The sequence below is a fragment of the Thamnophis sirtalis genome, unplaced genomic scaffold, assembly GCF_051295495.1.
Source record: "Thamnophis sirtalis isolate CommonGarterSnake01/CBP01778 unplaced genomic scaffold, rThaSir2_p1.2 scaffold_9, whole genome shotgun sequence".
NCBI classification, from domain to species: Eukaryota; Metazoa; Chordata; class Lepidosauria; order Squamata; family Natricidae; genus Thamnophis; species Thamnophis sirtalis.
In genome coordinates, this window is record NW_028261389.1 from 34,249,243 (window position 1) to 34,270,327 (window position 21,085).

Below are 21,085 nucleotides of genomic sequence, written 5' to 3' on the forward strand. Positions count from 1 at the left end.
CTAGACCAGTGATCTCCAATCTTGGTAACTTTAAGACCTGTGGACTTCAACTCCCAGAGTTCCTCAGCCAGCAAACCTGGCTGAGGAACTCTGGGGATTGAAGTCCACAGGTCTTAAAGCTGCCAAGGTTGGAGATCACTGGACTAGACTAGAGCTCTTGGCGAAAAGGGAGGAAAAATGATCAAAACCAGTTCCCCCCCCCCAAAAAACTCGGCCTTTAAGATGTGTGGACTTCAATTCCCAAAATTCCTTCAAGTCCACACTTTAAAGGTAGAGTTTGAAAGCTCACGTGTGGTTCCCCCCCCCTCCTTTGAATAATTGCCAGTTCCTCTTTTGTATCATTTTTATAGTTGATCTCCAAAATGTCCACATTTTTTTCATTTATCAAAATTCTATACTTTTTAAGTGATAAAAAGGGTTTTTATGTGCAAAATTTTTAAATATACTTGATTTTTCCTCTTAAGAAATCTGATATGCATTTATTCTTTCCCTTAATTTCATAAGCTGTTTACACAAAACATTAAACTACACAATAGCTATACAGGTAATCCTCAATTTATGACAGTTCAATACGGCAATGAAAAAGGTGACATGTTCACATTTATGATCTTTGCAGCATCCCCATGATCATGTGATGCTTGACAACTGGTTCATATTTATGACCCTTGCTGTGTCCCAAGGTCATGTGTTCATATTTTGTGATGTTCTGACAAGCAATGGGGAAGCCAGATTCACTTAACAACCAGGTTACTAACTTACCGGTATCAACTGCAGCGATTCACTTAACAACTGCGGCAAAAGGTCACAAAATGGGTCAAAACTTTCTTAACAAATGTTTCACTTAGCAACAAAAGTTTGGACTCAACTGTGGTTGTAAGTCGAGGACTACCTGTATTTTAGACTAGGGTTTTGTTTTAATGAAATTAATGTGGTTGGTTCATGATTTGGTGTGCAATGTCAAGCCATTAATAAACCATAATTGTTAACCATAAAGCTTATCATAGGAATGCAGCCACATTGCACTCCACATATGAGTTTTGATTTACAGGAATGCTTAAGTATGGAAATTGCATATCCAACTGAGATTTCAAACTGTTGCAGTGTGGATGCTGCCATTTGAAATTCTATCAGCTCAACCCTTTTCCTCCAGTGAAAAAGACCTTACCAATAATGACAATATTCAGCCTTAAGAGGATCATTCTGGGCTCCCCTCCCCCGCTTTTTAATCGATCTATATCGCACTGCCATAAGCATGCTATGGTTGCAATGGTGCCAACTCATCTATCTCTGCCCTAACAAAAACAGAATGATTCTAAATTGTTATAGGCTGTAGGCCTGAACTTTTCTCCATTTCTTTCAACTATCTTCAGTACTTGCCAAACCACATTTATTACAGACACTATTGTTCACCTTCTGCTTGGAATTATTGTGCTCAATCTGTTACAGCTGAAGGCCACAGCTATGCCTCCTTAGATGTATTTCTAAGAGTAACTGCATGTGGTGAACTCAGGATGATGACCAAGAATACTATTCATGACACAAGTACATCTAAAAAATTATGGACTGACATAAAAGCAATTCCAAGGTATCATATGCTGGTGTTTGTATGTTTCACTGTGTACAATGTGTTCTTATCCTCTCCAAACAGGCAAATTGCTAGAAATATAGAAGAAAGCAAGCTGAGAGTTCTATAAAACTCTCGGCTTTCTTTCGTAACAGAACTTAATTAGGATGAACTGATTAGTAAGAAACAGATGCCATTTCATAACATTTTACTATCATATGCTTTTTGTAGTCTATATCAGATGTCCAAAACTCTAAAGGAAAATAAACAATATGAATTATATAATAACTTTTTTTTCTTCTAGGAGCATAGCACGGAATGTTCTTCAAACAATCAAAGCAACATAATGTAAATGCAATCAAGTTTTCTTCTAGTAAAAATGCAGTCAATACTGTTAAAAGAGTTTTGAATAAGACTTCCCTCTCCATCTCCCACCTGCTAGATCCACAACAAATTTGTACTCGGTCTTGGGACCAACCCAGAGAATTATGGCTGTGCGCTAATTAGGACCAAGAGGAAAAATGGGCTGATCCTTATTGAAAGGAACTTGATGATCAGGGAATGTTTAATATTTGTTGAAATGAACTGTTAGAATGTACTCTTCTAAATGGCAGTAGTTTGGCAATTAAACTTAACTCCTAACTTAAAAAGAGATGATGACATTAAGACAAATGATCTCCCCACCCTACAAAAGTTTGAAGCTAATAGTTAATACTGATAATTCATTCTTCTGTAAAAAAAAAGTTGTTCACATCTTGGAGCACAGTTTCATTCATGACTTCTGTGCAAGTAGAGTAGTTAGTTTGATCTTCCCATCCATGGATGCAGTGAGGCAGGTCCCACAGTCCATGGCTGTGCACCAGTCCACAGTGACCACTGGAGCCCTGTGTCCTCCAAGGGAAAGACAGCTCTCTAGTGCTTTGTCATTGCTATTCAGCTGAAAGAGAGAAAACATAAATCAAAGATTAGCAAGGGTTTATGGTAGAAATAATTTACCAATTTGGGATCTAAAAAATTCTGGGACAGGGCTGTCAAACTCCCGGCACATGGGACAGATGCATCACATGCTGGCTACACCTATGCTTGGTTTAGCGAAGGAGAAAAAAGTCCCAATATGTCATATGATGTACGCGGTGATGACGTGAGTTTAACACCCTTGTTCTAGGACAACTCTGGTCCTTTTAAAAAATTAGAATACTACCCTGGACTTTAAGCCATAGAGCAGAGCTAAGACAAATAATGCCAGAATGATTATTAAAGTACAATATATACTAATGTCAACACAGGTTACGTGGATCATAAAATAGACCAAAATTTCATCACTCTACTTCTCAAAATATGCTGCATTTACTCTGTCCCCACTTATGAGTTTCCCAAACCCTTTAACTTTAACAAGATATATGACCATAGGAAGACCTATCTGATGTAATTAGCTGTTTCCAATATCTATCCAGATGACTACTATAACCCTTCTGATCTTCTTTGATGATTCCACCCAGAGGCACTGTACGTAGTCAGATTAACATGTAATATTACATTTCAATGTGGCTATTTGGTTTTGGCTTAGACATGTGATTTTTAAATTATTTATGCTTTCGCAAGTTATGCAAGTCCATCAAATTGATACTTATTCATAAATCATAGCTGAAGGCCTGGTTTAGAATGAAAAAGTATCTGTTCTTGTTACAGAGACAGCATGTAATCGTCTTAACCGATAGCTTGTACCTTGTAGATAACACCTCCAGTAGAAGAACAGGTTAACATGTAGTTTCCTTCAGAATCAAATGCAAAGAGCCTTCCACGTGGGAATTGGACTTGTTTGTATCCGCTATAGCCAGACAACACAAAGGGCCCAGTGGCATCTTTAGGGAGACTAAATTCAGAAATTTTGCATCCGCTTTTATGGATATTCCATTGAATAAACTACAATGATATAACAGATCCCAGTAAGATATACAATACAGATGCATTCTTTACTTTGCAATAGCACCTACAGATACAGAGAAAAAAAACATTGATACTCGAAAAAACATAACCAATGGGGTCCCTATAAATTAGGACATCTGCTAGTTTTCAAAATGATTTACAGATTCATTGGATTAACAGCTTTCAGATGAAACTTCAGAAGATACAGAGGATTGCATGGTCTTTTCCAGATAAGATGACATTAATTACATATAAAGATAAAGGTTCCCCTCTCACATATGTGCCAGTTATTCCCGACTCTAGGGGGCGATGCTCATCTCCATTTCAAAGCCGAAGAGCCAGCGCTATCCAAAGACATCTCCGTGGTCATGTGGCCGGCATGACTAAACACCAAAGGCACACGGAACGCTGTTATCTTCCCATCAAAGATGGTCCCTATTTTTTCTAATTGCATTTTTACATGCTTTCGAACTGCTAGATTGGAGTTCGAACTGCTAACAGGAGCTCACTCCATTACACGGCACTAGGGATTTAAACCACCGAACTGCCGACCTTTCTGATCGACAAGCTCAGTGCCTTAGCCAGTGAGCCACCGCGTCCCTCTATAATTATAGTTACCAGCTATTTTGAGGGCTAAATATATCTCCAAATAGATAGATGATAGATAGATAGATAGATAGATAGATAGATAGATAGATAGATAGATAGATATAGATAGATAGATATTGATAGATAGATAGATAGATAGATAGATATTGATAGATAGATAGATAGATATTGATAGATAGATAGATAGATAGATAGATAGATAGATATTGATAGATAGATAGATATTGATAGATAGATAGATATTGATAGATAGATAGATATTGATAGATAGATAGATAGATAGATAGATAGATAGATAGATAGATAGATAGATAGATAGATAGATAGATAGATAGATATAGATATTGACAGATATTGATATAAATAAATGTGTTGCAGTCGTATATGTCAGTTTGGCCACAACTTTTTAAAACCTACCTTTCCATCTTCACCTATGCTGTAAACAGCATTCTCATCATAGCTGAATTCAACAGAATAAACCTCTCCATCATGGGCCTTCCAGCTCATAGCACACTCGTGCTGCTGCATATCTGGAAGACAGAAAGGAAAAAAGTGCAGGTGGATTACCTTTACAAGCTTCCAAGTGTCTGTCTTGCCAGCCCTGTTGATATTCTACAGGAAAGATTTGTGCTGGCTGGTATTATAACGGGATGATTTCTCTAGAGGAAGGAAACAAAGGAGGAAAATAATCTTTGCAACAGTTAAAATGGTGTTCAACATGACTAATTCTACTAACCCTCCATCTCTGTTCTATTAAAAGGCGATAGATGCTCTGAAGCTTGGAAGACAGCAATTTGGCAACCTCCATTGATTTTGGGCACAATATGTACATGTATTTGTGTATTTCCTTGTTGGCTTTGCTTCGGGAGAAAATGGAAGTTAGAACTTCATTCCTACAAATGTTCCTCCTCCCTAACTGAAGCTACATGCAACAAAAAAAGACCAATTTTGAAATCTTAACAAACTCTACCAAAACAAAAACAATTGTTAGTCCCGTTTATTCCAGTATGAGGTAAGAAAGCAGGGAGAAAAGAGTGAATTGTGATGGCGAATGTATGGCACGCGTGCCAGAGGTGATACACAGAGCCCTCTCTGTGGGCACGTACATCATCACCAGCTGGTCTTCTGGTTTCCAGTGCACACATGCACACTGGCCAGCTGATCATACATGGCGGAAACCCGAAAACCCAAAGACCAGTTGGCTGGTGCATATCCGTGTGCCAGTCACCTGGTCTTTGGGTTTCCAGTGCTCTGGCAGGTGCGAAGACCAGCTGGTGTGCCGGAAACCAGAAGACCAGTTGGCTGGCACACACATGTGCACCAGACAACTGGTCTTTGAGTTGCTGGGGCTCTGGTGCAAGCGCATTCCAGTTTAGGCACTCAGTGCCAAAAAGGTTCTCCATCACTGATCTAGTGGTTGAAGCATCAGGCTAGAAAGCAGGAGGCTGTGAATTCTAGCTGGATGACCTTGGGCCAATCACTCTCTCTCTCAGACCCAATTCACTTCATAGGGTGTTGACATGAGGAAAATAGGAGGAAGAACGTGTGCTGGATATGTTTACCACCTTGAGTTATTTGTAAAAATAATAAAGGTGGGGTACAAACAAACAAACAAATAAATAAATAACTGCCTGCCAAGTCCTAACATGAAACCTGATATAGAGACCCTCACTCAATGTTATACATATACAGAACAATAACAACCTCTCTGAAAGTGCACTGCATTGTATCTATTAAAATGAGGGATCTAATCAAAAGTAAAGGATTAAATGAGAATAACATCACTGGTTAACTTTTGTCAGTGTATCAGCCTTTGGCCCATTTTCTTACTCCTGCTCCACAACAAAATGTCTGCTCAGTAACTGGAAATCCTAGGACCTACAGAATTTAAAATGGAAAAAAAAGGAAAAAACCATTTACCAAAGAGGCGAATTATGCCATCTGCTGCTCCAGTGACCAGGAGATTCCCATTATGGTTGAAGGCTGTGCAGTTTATAGCAATGGGCTCCGGTTCAAGAGAAAATTGGAGCTGAAACAGCAAACAAAAAATAGGGAATACAGAATTTAAATTGTTTGTTCTTTCCCAAGGGAGCAGTTACTCTGAGATATCCATCTGAGAATTGCATTAAAACGAGATCGGCAGCAAATAATTCAAATAAGTAAGTAAATAAATAAATAATCCAGTTATTCAATCGAACTTACATCTTAGTTTCTTCATCTCCCACTGTATTTTGTAAATATTAAATGGACACAAGGAGCTTTTCATATACTAACCTACTTTTCCTGAAAGCAGAAACCAGCTATTTATAAAATGAAAAAATTCCCACCGAGAGGTCTAAATATAACTTCTGATTAGAGAGGGAGGATATTCTCCTGCAGATTCATTGGAAGAGACATACTTTTCTTAACATATTTTCTTTGCTGTTAAAAGTGATTCAGTGCTTAGTACAACTGGATCTTTTCCAGGAAGGATGTAAGCCCTGTGTCTTTCAAAGCTGAACAAAAGTACATGTGGCCACAAAAGCCAAGTAGGCATCCTTGAGCAACATTGAATCTAGAAACTGACAGTAAGCAAACAAAATAATTTCGTTAACTTAGAATTAGCTCACATCAACATTAGAGCTGCTATGATGTCAATTATTCAGAAATATATGAAGGATCTGTTAAAAACATCAGTTAAGTACCTTCTTTTGTTGAGCTACAGATTAAGAAAACTTTTATTTTTATCAAACAAGCTCAAGGGTGGGAAAAACACATACTATACCTGCTGCTTCATAGTTTTGGTATCCCACAAAAGCAATTTTCCAGGAACTTGATTGATGCCCTTTCCTCCAGAATCTGATGTAGCATAATCTAGCTGATTGACAAGGCCGGATGCTGCAGCTGAACAGACAAAGGAAGCACCACTTGGACTACATGCAAGGGACAATATCCTAAAATAAAGAGACACAAAATTTATTGTGGCTTTCCATAGATACGTCAGAGAACCAAGGAGACCAATTACTACTGGCAGTGATCAGAATTCTGCATTCTTTTTTCCTAACACAAAAACATGCATTTATACTCACTAATACCCTCAATATTATAAATGTAAACATACTATCTTCTTCATTGTCTTCTCCAATCTCCAAAGATCTCTTAAATAAATGTAAATGAATAAGAACAGGTATGGCAGGAGTGGGCTTCAAAAATTTTAGCAAGGGATTTTTCTGCCCAGCTGCTGGGTGGGCATGGGCATGGTGGACGTGGCCTAGTCGGCCTTCTGCACCATGGTGGTGGGAGGGGTGTTTTTGCCCTCCCTGGGCTCTTGAGTCTCCAAAAGGGCGAAAACAACCTCCCCAGACTCTGGAAGCCGGCAACGGGCCCGTTTCCAGCCTTCCCGAACTTCCGATAGGCCCGTTTTTCGCTCTCCCAAAGCCCAGGAAAATCGTTTGCTTCCCTCTGCAACTTGGCTTAGCCCTATGTCTGACCATGGCACCACCCTAGAACTGTTGATATAGCAGCATTGTACTTTAACTTAGGCGCTGACTTGCAACCCAAAGTGGAGAAGGGGGCTCGTCACACTTACCAGAAATGGTAAGTAAAATTATTAAAAACTTATGTGATTCCTATGACACAGAATTTTCTTATGCAGAGAAGTCACAGTATCTAAAACATCCCAAATACAGCATTAACAACTCCTCCGCGAGACTGTTAAAATGGCACAGAAGTGACAGAAGCAAAGCCGAAAATACACTCATGGTTTCAATAAATATTTGTAGCTCAGAGTTGAAATGAAGGGTCCTTGTTGCTTTCTGAGCTTGGTTGTTTACTTGCAGATGTTTCATTACCCAGCTAGGTCACATCATCCAACCTTACTCTAGCTTGGCTACAAGAAAACAGCCAAGCTCAAGAGAGCACTAAGGATCCCATAGTCATGATTCCAATTCACAAATAAGCAATCAGCTTAAGCAACAATCAATATTATGTCATGGAAAATAAGTGCAGATCTCAAATAGATGCCACAAATAGCAGTTCTATTCTTATTCTTGTCAGAAAAATCACCATCACTCTAGATGAAATACAAAAGCTTATACCTGGGCATATCTTCATCAATGCTAATTTCACAAAGATTCTTCTTGGCTTCAGTGTCATAGAGGCGAACAGTACCAACTCCACTGCCAAGCAACAACTTCAAAGAAGCAACAGAGGAAAAACAGAGATAAAGGATACGATTGGTATTCCTCCGAAAATTAACAGATTCTGTGCGCGCGCGGTGGTGGTGGTGGTGATTTTATCATTCAGTTTTGGCCATCTACAGTTTGCTAGATAGTATGCTTTCTTAAAGTTGGATTACATATATTTTTAAAGAGGCCTGATTGGAAGCAATGCAGTGTCTTGGCAGCTAGGGCAAAACCAGATCCTAGCATAGTAAATAAATAAATCAAACTTTGTCTTTGTTCTAATCAACCCTTCTTTGACTAATCTTGTCCATAGCTTCAACTCTGAGATACTTCATGAAAAAAAGGAAATTACCAGACATTGTCTGAAGGGTAGCCTTTTAAAATCTTGCAAATGTAAGGAAAATGGGAGAAATTCGAGGGAGGAAGGGAGGGATCTGAGTATTTCTGGATTTTCCTGGTATATTATTGTAAGGCTGTAAGCCATTTACCTCCAGGGAAGATAGGCAGCATATTAAGTTTAATAAAAAAAACCAAAGTATTATTGCAGACTTTCCCCTGTTCTTGCATGCAAGGTATTTTTATTCCAAGAATTCTATAATAGCAACTATGGTAATCTCATCAACTATGTATTTAACATGAGAATGCATTGTATTTATTATTTATTTATTTATTTATTTAATTTATTATTTGTGTATGTTTTATTGATGTTATTATAATTTGTTTACTTGCTGTGAGGCGCCCATGGTGAGTGGCATGTAAATTTAATTTTTATTATTATTATATGGTCACACAGCAAGATATTTAAAGAGGATTTGCATTTTTATCCACCTGAGTCCTTCCCAATAGGCAGGTGTTGTTTGATGGTGTTAAAGGTGTCACTGTAAACTGTTCCAAGAAAAGCTCCCTTTTGCAGATTTTGTCAGTGCCAATGGTGTTCAAGTGGTGTTCCAGTTGTTGAGAAGTATTATATAGTCAATTCAATGATTTGGGATAGCACACATTTATAATAAATCACAGCATCAGCCAAGGAATACAAACAAGCTGTAAGAAACGATCAATTGGGTAATCAAAATAGTTTTAAGCCACCGAATATTCCCAGTTCAGAGATCCTTGTGCAGAAGAAACTCAATACTGTTCAGCAACAATAATGAGCTGATAGCTGTTACACTGATGGAAGACTTTGGAAGAATGCTTGTTAGCCTAATATCCAAGCTACAATATTTTAGTTTCACTTTCTGAACTTGTTTTCCAGAAAGCACCTAACACATAAAATTTGGGTTCTGCAATCCTTTTCTATTAATTTTGCTATAACCCTAGCATTTGTAGCTTCATCAGTGAACACGAAGATTATGGATGTCTACTGCAATGCCCTAAAACCATAACTGCCACCAGAGCCAGATATCTTAAGGTATTTTATGCCTAGCAACATCCAAGCAAAAAGGAAGGTGGCTTTAGTACAACTTCTTCAATACGGTTCCCTCCTCATGCACTGGACTAAAAATCATCCCCGGCCAAAATTGTAGTCCCAGTAATCCCCCCCCCCCCAGTTACTCACCAGCCTGTCCCGTTTAGTTGCCCATTCCAGAGAAAGCAGTGGAGACTTGGAAATTGAAGATGCTTTCGTCTGCATGATAGGGTTGAAAGACCACACCTTGATGACTCCATCCACATCTAAACTGGCCACTCTTCGGCCAGAGCAGTCCACCCTGCACACAGAAAGAAAATACGCTTTTGCATTGATAGCGTCCTCTTCATCAAAATGATATGGATTTCTATTACCCATTTGATCTTTTACATCTATTAAACCAGTGTTTCTCAACCTTGGCAACTTGAAGATGTCCGGACTTCAACTCCCAGAATTCCCCAGCCAGCATCTGCTGGGAGCCAAGAATAAATGTCCATGATTTGGTAAGTTCACGAAGATTTGGATTCCACTCCATTGAGATGATACTGACAAATATGACATTCAGTTTTCTAATCATTAGCCAATAGTTACCGGCAATGCATGATGGATGAGTGGTGTTCTCCATATTCCTCTTGACTCAGAACAATGAAGGGCTGCTCATGCCTGATTCCTCCAGCATCCATGCCAGTTCCAAATATTTTTGTCTGATTTTCCAGATGTTCAGCATGAAGCTCAGGGAATGGCTCTGTTTCAATGGCAGAAATATCCACTTTCTTCTCAGCATTCTGTCCCTAAAAAGACACAGCCCACTAGGGAAATCAATTAAACTCTTCAAACCTGCCTTGTCCTAAAGTAGGTTTTAGGTAACTAAGGCTTCAGATTTGTATCCTATCAGCAACAACACAAATATTGTGAAAGTTACAAATGGCAGAAGGAAATGTTTTTGTTCATTTGAACTATCCACTCTCACAAACGTCATCCTTGGGAGAAAAGCAAATATTGAACTATTTTAACCCAATGAAATTAGACCCTGTTCAGGATCCAGTCTATAAATGCCATCTCATTCACAGACTCCACTGCACGTCAGACCATTGCTTAACTTACTATATTTAAAAAGCAAACTCCCGTCATGCAGCTGGCAGAAAAGAAATTCTGTATGATCGACTATAATATCTGATCACAGGCCTGTGACATTATTTATGGCATTTAGGAGGATGTTTCAAACTGGTACTTTAAGATCTCATTATTAGAAGATTCAAAGTGTAGATTTTTGAGATTTTATTTTTCAAATAGACAATTAACCAATTTGATGACTATCTAGGCTAGGGCTGTCAAACTTGATTTCATTGAGAACCACATCAGGTTTGTTTGACCTTGTGGGGCCAGGGTGGAGTGGCCAGCTTGATGTCATGTCGGGGGCGGCTGTGGCAGCCAGAGCACTCTGCCAGCTAAAACGGGCTCCCAATCTCCGTTTCCGGCTGCGACGGCCTCCAGCAACCCTCTGCCAGCGAAAATGGAGCTTGGAAGTTTGTTTTCACTGGCAGAGGCACCGCAGGCCGGTCGCTTGCTGTTTCCAAGGTGACCCCGTGGGCCAGATCTAAGCACCCTATGGGCCTGATCCGGCCCACGAGCCTTGAGTTTGACATCCCTGGATCAGAGTGTATTTAAAGTGGTTATATGTAATAGGACTGGGCCATGTTATATGGAAGACACAAAAAAAAACCCTGCTCAAGTATTGTGTTAGAGGTTTCATATATATTCTAATGATCTTAAGACTTATTTAGTCTGCTCAATTTTTTTTCCAGATTTATTGGATTCCTCAGTAGGTATTTAATAAGGGCTGATTATACACATTTTATGGTAGAGAAGTGAAAAAAACAAAGGTAAATTGTATCACATGACTTGGTTGTATCTTCTGATTAAATATTCATTTTTATTAAGGATTCAAGTTTCAAACGTGTAAATATATTATTATATTACAGTCTAAAAATTTAGAAATAATCTATTTAGGAGCCATCATGCTTGGATGGTAACAGAAGTTATTAAGTGTCCTAGGATATATATAACAGAGACCAAAAAATTGGCTAGATTAAATGTGTGCTCTCAGCTTTCAAAATGTTTCCTTAGCGATACAATAAAAGGATTGGACAATATTTTTGCCTGTGGTCAAGATTTAATTTATTTTTAAAAATTAGGCATTATTTAATTCACTTTCCTTTTTGTACTTTATATGTTTTCTATTCTATTAAACCATTTTTTAAAAAAGAAAAGCAGTAAATATTAAATGATGAAAAAATGGCTAAATATTAAATACTCTTCCATAAAGTATATTGCCATTCCCAAAATGTAAACTTTCTAAGCTTCAAATACAGCAAATGGTCCCATACCACCTTCAGGAACACAAAAACGGGAACTTGCAAAAAAATCACTTCTGCATAGTGCTAGCTCCATGCTACAGAAGCAAAATGATTTTAATCAGTAATCACATAGATTGAGATCATGTTGCATCCACATATTTATGTTTGTATACAACTGCAGTCTGAAAGGATTCCCAATGGTGTACACTATAACAATGCAGACAGACAAATCAGCATCCCCCAGGGACATGAATAGTCTATAAACATTTCGACCCTTTTTCAATATGTCCTTAACCATCTATTTTGTTTTTAGAATATGATTTTATACTACAGAATATTTTGCATATCTACAAACCTTACAAACAGTACCCTGGGCAATGTAACATTTCTTAATGCAATGACAATTGCCAAACAGAACATATTTTTTGGTTTAGAGAAGATGATTATTGCCAAACTGAACTTGACATTCAGACACAGTTCTCTAAGTTAATAGCATTAAGCAGGATTAGACAGGAATATTTAGTAGTTGCCATTTCCTCACTGAAAAACAGAACCACTGCACAATTTTGACACAAACAGAAAATAACATACTGTACAAAAAGAGGAAAATTATAAAGCACAAGCAGACACATTTTTTCAACCATCACTCACCAAGCAAAAATAAACCAATCAAATGTTTTTGTTGAAACAGTTGAAAATCAGAAAACAGAGGGCAAAATTATGAAATATGAAAGAAACCAGACTGTTAGTTCCACATTTAAAAATATTCTACACAAGAATATTTAATTTAGATTGAGGAAAGCAAGGCTTCTTCCAATATTGTAATAATATTTGACAATTATTAACAGCAAGACTAAAAAAGTTCCAAAAGAGTATTTGGCACTTTTGCTACAAAATGGCTGATAAAGCTAATTCATTTCATATGTACATGCACACAAACACATTCAGCAACAAATTCAAAAGTTAAGAATTAATTCTTAACAGGAACTTTAATCTTCCTGAAGAGAGATCCAACAAAAAGCAAAAAAACAACAACTAATGAGACACATTTAGAATTACAAACACTTAGGAAAAAGATTGAGAACACCAAGTGCATAATGTTGTAATCTATACTGAAAATATTGTCAATGTTCTAATTACCCAAGTTAACAAAATATTGAAGGGCAATGAAGAACCTATATTCTAAGTTTATTTCTAAGGGTTCAATTTGAAGGACATTTTGTTTCTAAAATCTGTGCTGTGACAATATCTTGTGTTCCATGCCTTAGTAACATGTTATTTGCCATTAGAAGGGTAACTGTAAAAAAATACATCACATCCAGTCAGTTCTAATAGAAGAGGCAACAGTTAGCAACTTTCTACCATTATAGAAATAAGTAATTGAGGGCTTATCACAATCCACAAGAAGTGCTCGTATAAAATGCAATTATATTTTCTGACCCACAGATCACAATGCATCTTTTGGTCTTTAATAATCAAAAATTTAAAGAAACTTCTGTTTATCTCTTTTCTATCAAGGTTCAAAAGCTGAGAAGGCCTGCACAAGTTCTTCCCCTACGTAATGTGCAGAAATAAACAGCTGACTAGTCATAAGGCAAAAGGCCCACATATACTTCTGCTGTTCAAACAATTTTCTAGGCAAAAAAAAACAAACCAGAACACTTTGTCCCTTTTGTTCATAAGAGAACTTCAGCTGGCAGAAGAAATAACATTGATGCTTCACTTCCCCAGTTCAAATAGATGAATCATTAAAAAAACCAAACCCAAACAAACAAGTAACAGCTCAGAAGCCATGGGTCATTTTTCCTTACACCAATCAGCTGGTTATGAGCAGAAAGTCACATAATTCACTTTACTCAGAAATACTCGGGAGAAGGAAAACTTGCCCTATCCACACAAGACAGTAACTGCACTACCTGGAAAGTTATTTTAGATCCAAACTCTTTTTTTTCCTTCCCATGATCCTGTAAACGTCTCTGATTCTGTTGTATTGAGGTAGGCTCCATGGAAACCACACCACTGATGTGACTTTTTGATTCCTTGACTCCAATTGCTGCCTCTTTCCCTCTGGGCACCTAAAAAACAAAGGGGAACATTTGACATGATTTTTATTCTCCAAAGCCCCATGACTAAATTAATAGTTCAGGTACAAAACAGAATAGCAGATACAGAAACATTACTGTATTGTGTACTCTTGATTCTTACGTATCACACAGGGAGAGAAACCACAATTATTTCTCCTCACCTGATGGTTTGGCAGCTCTTTTTTGTTTCCCTGTGTGGTCCCCGTCTGTGGTGAGCTGGTTGCTATTGACTGGGTTGCTCTTGCAGGGCCCTTCTTGCTCTGAGGTAGCAAGGAAGACAGGAATCCTCCTCGGGCCTGTAGAGAATGTGAAGTGCTTCTCTGGCTGGATATCAAGTCACTAAATGAGACACAGGCAGTAGTGGTGGGGAGGCAAATTAATGGTGGTGAACCCTAAATCTCCATACCTGACGGAAATTCCATTTTCCAAAAGAATTTTCATTTATGTTACACAATGTTCATTTTCAGACAGAGTCCTTGAACTACACTTCTCCAACCTGCCTTGTTCAGAAACATTTAAAAAGATAAAGGTTCACCTCACACATATGTGCTAGTCGTTCCCGACTCTAGGGGGCGGTGCTCATCTCCGTTTCAAAGTCGAAGAACCAGCATTGTCCGTGGTCATGTGGCTGGCATGACTAAATGCCGAAGGCACACAGAACGCTGTTATCTTCCCACCAAAGGTGGTCCCTATTTTTCAACTTGCATTTTTTACGTGCTTTCAAACTGCTAGGTTGGCAAAGCTGGAAAAAGTAACGGGAGCTCACTCTGTTACGCGGCGCTAGGGATTCAAATCTCCAAACTGCCAACCTTTCTGATCGACAAGCTCTGTGTCTTAGCCACTGAGCCACTGCGTCCCTTCAGAAACATTATAGGGTTGCAATTTTCAGAATTCCCACTCTTGCAGAAAGCTAGCTGACAATTTATAGCAATATATTCCCAGGATTCTTCGAGGCACCCAGTTGGGGGATGCTTTCTTACACGAACTGTATTTAACAACACATGAAGCTTTTATGGGGGGAAAAGAGATACCTAACCATCAGTTCTATGAGAACGTGGAAAGCCAAGGAGAGGGAGAAGATGCAAGACAAGCAATAATTTTCAAATGTTTCCTTATCTTTCTCTTCCATAGATCTATCTATGTCTCTAGGAAAGCTGACTAAGTAAATCATGCAAACACTTCTAAAAGGTCCAAGATTTCTCTGGGTAATCTAATTGTATGTTCATTGATCGGCCTCTCACATACACTCACAGCTCTGAGTCTCCCAGATGGTCCATATTAACTACATATGAAGGAAGCTTATGATTAAGTGTCAAATCTTCCTCCTCCTCCTGTAGTTCCTCTTTTTTTATATGGGAGTATTCTGCTTGCAAAGCAAATAACTAGAAAAAATGGAAGAAAGAATAAAAAATTAAATTGCTTTCCGTCTGTATGAATGCAAGCCATAGAAATGGAAATTAATTGGTCATTAATTTCAAAACAGCAATTATATCACCACAACGTATTAGGCAGGAATCTTAGTTTATGAAACTACAGCATGAATGGGCAGCATGCACAAGCATGCTTGCAAGGCACAAGGGAACATTTTTATATAACTCAAACATTTCAGGATAATCTAACAAGCACTACTTGAAATTTGGTTAATAAATCCTAACTTGATTGATAGTTAATTCAAGTTCATATTAGGAAGAACTATTCTTTCATGGTTTTTCCAACTACATATAGTGAAAGTTTGAACAATATATTTCAGTGCCAGAACTGGGACACAAATCTTAATATACAGGTGCCATTCTTACCTTTTGACAAAGGATTTCATTTCTTTCTTGCAGAACATTGTTCCGCTGACATTCGGCTTCGAAGTTCAGAATTACTGGCAGAGGTAATAAAGGTTAAGGATAAACTTAAGATATTTACAGACCTCTTTCCTTTGCATATACACCAAAGTTTTAAGAACTTTCTAAGAACCTTAGGAATTTTTTGGGAAGTAATTTTGCCTTCCCTGATGCTGCTCTTGCCCTATGAAATATCATCTCCTTCCACCCAGATCCAACATTAAAAACTTTTGTGCCAGAGCAATATGTGATCCCATCTGAATGCTAGTTTATAACAGGAATGTCAAACTCAGGGCCCACTGTCCGGATCCGGCTGCGGGTGCTTACGTTTGGCCCACAGTGAAGGACTGACCTGCAGTGCTTCTGGCAGTGAAAATGGAGTTCACGAGAGCCACGGTTTCAGCTGCGACGGCCTCCTGCAGCCCTCTGCCAGCAAAAACAGACCTGGGAGGGCCCTGCGTGGCCGAGCTCCATTTTCACTGGCAGAGGGCTTACAGGAGGATCCCCCCCCCAATCAGGCCATCACAGGTGCCCCCAATACGAGTGACGTCAAGCTCCCCCAACCCCCGAGGTCAAATACAACTCTGATGTGGCCCTCAAGTTTCACACTCCTGGTTTATAACAAGAATATCTTTCTCAGTAAACCACACAGCTATTTCTGAAGTTTATCCAAAATTACATGTAGTTGGGTTTCTAGCATACAGTTCTAGCATGGCAATGTGATGGATGATTATTTGAATCATGAGAGAATATATTAATTCATTAATTATAGAAGCAGTTGTGTTGGAATGCAAAGATGATTCCTACTGCCCTCATAAAAATAATTATTATTTTCTAACAAAAAAGAAGTAAAAGAAAACATGTGCACGGAAAAGCAGTTGATTCAGGCTTACAATATTCTTCCATATGGAAAAGGATATGCATGCACTGAAATAAAACACTGAGAAAGTTATGTAGAGAAACAATGAAAATATCTATCCATCGACGGGAAAAATACATGGCAAAGTTAGGGTTTGCATCTGGATTTGAGATAAAAGGCAAAACAAACCAGTCCTTCCATTCAGTCTGATTTTGAAGTTCAGAGGCTTGCTTGAGAAAGAATTCCTGTATCTTATCATTTCTGTTTGCCTAAAATGTACAAAAAGGAGCTTTAGATATCACTTTTTTTCCCCACAGCAGCAACTGTTCAATCTTCAGTAGCTGAAAATACAATTTTACAGCTCTCTAACAGAATAACAGGGATATATTTCCCACTAAACCATGCAGCTGTTTTCTGAAGAATTATATCAATCGTGTTTTGACAGAATGCAGATAGTCCTTGACATACGACCACAACTGAGCCCAAAATTTTGGTTGCTAAGCAAGACAACTGAGTTTTGCCTCATTTTATGATCTGTATTACCACAGTTGTTAAGTGAATCGCTGCAGTTCTTAAGTTAGTGACATAGTTGCTAAATGAATCTGGTTTCCCCATAAACTTTGCTAGTCAGAGGGTCACAAAAGGTGATCATACAACCTCGGGCCACTGTCATAAATATGAGTCGGCTGCCAAGCATCTGAATTTTGATTACACAGCTATGGGGATGCTGCAACAGTCATAGGTGTGAAAAATGGTCATAAGTCACTTTTTTCAGTGCCATTGTAACTTCAGTCAATCATTAAATGAACTCTTGTAAATCAAGGACTACATATAAGTATTTTTAACTATCCTTATTCTGAAGCAAGCTTATTAAGTTGATACAAACCTGCACAGCGTGAATGAGATAATAGCGATATAAACTGATTTTCAGCTTGTTCACTGTAGGTCGATACATATCCTCCAGTCGACTGAAAAGGCGTCTGTCAAGGTAACTCCAGTACTCTCGAAGGGCAGCTAGATCATAGTTGTGAACAAACTGCAGAAGCTGGTCCACTATCTTGTCCACCTAATTAGAAACCCACCAAACTAAGTTATATAACCAATAACTTCAGCCATCAAGAAAAAACACAGCAATAATTATAGGGGAAATTATCTGTCACAGTATAAAGAAGGAAAAAAACAAAATCATGTATGTTGACCATGATTTTCCATGCAAATGCTTGCCTCCTTTATAGAAACAAGATTAAAATACATATAATTAAAGTACACTTGACAGAATTTAATAGTTCAGGGAAGGACAACAGTCCATATTAAAGGGGCAGTATAGTAATACATGTGGGGCTGTCTCTGTTACCCAACTTCACATGGGCAATTTTTCCCAATTTCCCTGCTTCCTCTCCATAAATATTGAGGTCTGATAGTTAGCCTAGCTAAGGACAAAATTTTATGAAATACATGTGCAACATTAAATAAATGGTTAATAAAGATTAACATCCCACGATTAGCTCCTTTCCATTTAAGTTTTTGTACATTAGTTTCATATTCAAGACTTTTTGATGATTTGTATCCAATACAATAAGCTACTAAAAAACGAAGACAATTGTCCTGAGAATGTACAATAAAGATTGCTTCCAATTTCTTTGTTCCAGGATGAAATAACCATGCAGTAGTATAAACAATGCAGTTGAAAAGATGTGTCTCCAATTCCAAATGAGTCAAATATTTGAGGTAACAAGATGCATATCTGGGGTCCAGGATGCAATTCTTAAAATGTTTGAAGAACTCCAGCAATCTGAAATCTTTATAGCAACAGACCTAGGAGTCACAAAGCATTTGCTTGATTGTTTTAACTTTGAAAAAAATAATGACAAACAGCAAGTAACTGGCACATGTACCAATATTAAGTAAAGATAGGGAAGCTTAGAATAGTTCTGGAATCTCTTTGGTTGCTATCTGGAACAATCCTCATTTGCTCCCTTCAAACACTGAAAAGTACCTCTAAATTCTGATAATCTGATTTATTCTCCAACTATCTTTAACTCTATTATTGAGAATACCATAACCTTTGTTTTGATATACAGATAGTCTTTGACTTACAACGATCCATGTAGTGGCCACTTAAAATTACAACAGTACTGAAAAAGATGATCTATGATAAGCTGTTTGGTTTACAACCTACAGCAGTATCCCATGATCCCATGATCAAAATTTAAGTGCTTGGCAACCAGTATGTATTTATGACATTTGCACCATCTCAAGGTCACATGATCACCATTTGAGACTTTCCCAGCTGGCTCCCAACAAGCAATGTCATTGGGTGAAGCCGGAGTCACTTAATGGCCACATGATTAAGTATAAGTATAATCTTTATTGCCATTGTACTTAAATACAACAAAATTGGTTAGCTTGACAACCATAGGAAAAAAGGTTGTAAAACTGGATGCAGTTAACTATTGCCTTGCTTAGAAATTCTGGTTCTAATTGTGATTGTAAGTCAAGCACTATCTGAAATTTGTAGCCAATTTTTCTTCTTTATAACACCCTGTCTCAAGTCAGCTATAAAGGGAATGTCAGATTACTGGCCTGTGAGTAGAGTAACATACAGCTATTGTCGGCTAAAACCCATAGAAATAGGAAAGAACAGGTCATTTCAAAAAGAACTTGAAACAGAACATATAAAGAAAAACCAGAGAATATAGAAACATTTATTATAATATATACAGTAACTTTCCAGACAAGAGTTGCATCTGGTCTTTGAAAGTTGGGTTAAGATGGTGCAATCCAAATATTAGTTAGTAGGATCAAGAGAAAAATATTTTATTTCATTTACCTTTGCCATTCTTTATGTTTTTGTTTCATAATTTCCCCCTTCCATCATATTTTAAAAATTACAATTTGATACAAGTGTTCTGCATATTGGGGAAGAGCTGGTTGGGACAATAAGGATACAGTTATGAGTTGGGTATGTAGTTTTTCTTAATTCTATTTTACTATTTCATTCTTTTCTTTTTATATTGGCTTTACTGTTTGTATTTCTAGTCATTGTTAACCAAGCAGAGTTGTGGGCCACATGGTAGGTAGCTACAGAGTTTTTAAACAAAATGAATTTAAAAGATCTATTATGACTGCACTCTGGCTTTAAAAGCATTTATTTCAGAAATTACATCTGTCCAATGAAATATTAAATCAATTTAATAGCTGTTAAACTTTTTTATATGAGATATGTCTGGACATGCTCTTTTAAAATAAGAAATCCTAGTGCCAATTATTTTATTTTGATTGATAATCTACTGGGCAGATTCAATAATAGAAAAATGTTATATATAAACAGAATGACAACATCTAAACCTAAACTAGATGCGGGAGCGATAATCCATGATGCCTATAGACTATAGCAGTCACTCAGTTTTGAAAGAGATGCACTCTACACATGCTCATCGTCTCCCGTTCTCTGGGAAGACTGGTTCTAAAGAAAAGCTGCAAGGGACTGAAACTGGATGCCTTCTAACTAACGAATTGGAAGTAAATGCCAAAACCATTTCAAACCAGCCCCTGCTGAAAGGCAGGCCCGTCCAGCCAGATACCACCGTTCCGGCAAAGACGCTCAGAATTCCCGGGCACAACAATGCTCTCCCTGTTCCTGTTTCTGGCGGCGGCCAGTCAAGCATGAAAAGGAAGACCGGGGAAGGACTAAATGCCCTCCCCATCACCTAAGCCTCCTCAAACCAACCCAGGCCTTTCCTCCCTGCAATCCTCACCCGGAAGCCTTTCTCCTTGTCTGCCTTGATCTCCGCATCTAGTTGTTTCAGCGTGGCAGTGAAGCCACGGAACAGCAAGTATTCCCGCACCAATTCGTCAACGCGCTCAACCGCAGCCGCCATCGCGCCCCCGGCTCGCCGACAAGACGAAGAGACGCCCCGAGTTCCATGCGCCGCCCTACGCTCGCTTGCTGCCCCAATCCTCCTCCTCGCTCCGCCCCTGGGTGTTCTTTTCCTTCGCAACCCAACTTTTTTTTTATTACGAATGAATATTGACATTTGTTTACAACTTGTGGCTTTTGTTTTGCTTAGAAAACTGGGTCTGAGCCTTAAAGCATTGATATCCTCAAAAGACGTTCGTTCTTTTGACTGATTTCTGGTTTAAATATTAATTTATATTGCTATTACATACATACATATTATTCCATGTATGATGCGCTAAATAAATAAACCCTTTGAGAATTGGCAGCGCTGTTTAGTAAAGAAAATTCATGATTTTGGCACAATTCCCCCTATTTCAGGTTTTAA

The 21,085-nt window shown here is 38.2% G+C and overlaps 1 protein-coding gene across 2 annotated transcripts; it reads right to left on the minus strand.

Annotated features, from left to right (window-relative positions):
* Window positions 1–1,755: 1,755 nt before the first annotated feature.
* On the minus strand, window positions 1,756–20,728 carry WDR91 (WD repeat domain 91). 2 transcript variants are annotated; one of them, XM_014070528.2, is made up of 15 exons: window positions 20,558–20,718; window positions 17,686–17,865; window positions 16,861–17,068; window positions 15,905–15,987; window positions 15,360–15,490; window positions 14,270–14,447; window positions 13,941–14,099; window positions 10,259–10,458; window positions 9,818–9,968; window positions 8,176–8,270; window positions 6,864–7,032; window positions 6,020–6,128; window positions 4,517–4,629; window positions 3,290–3,487; window positions 1,756–2,501 (listed from the first exon to the last, which is right to left on the minus strand). In XM_014070528.2, exons 1-15 carry the CDS (start codon window positions 20,678–20,680, stop codon window positions 2,337–2,339), a joined length of 2,262 nt encoding a protein of 753 aa, XP_013926003.2. In that variant the 5' UTR covers window positions 20,681–20,718; the 3' UTR covers window positions 1,756–2,336. The 2 variants fall into 2 exon arrangements, with proteins under 2 accessions (XP_013926003.2, XP_087579413.1); XM_087723287.1 differs by lacking the exons at window positions 1,756–2,501; window positions 3,290–3,487 and having other exon boundaries at window positions 4,622–4,758; window positions 20,558–20,728.
* Window positions 20,729–21,085: the final 357 nt, after the last annotated feature.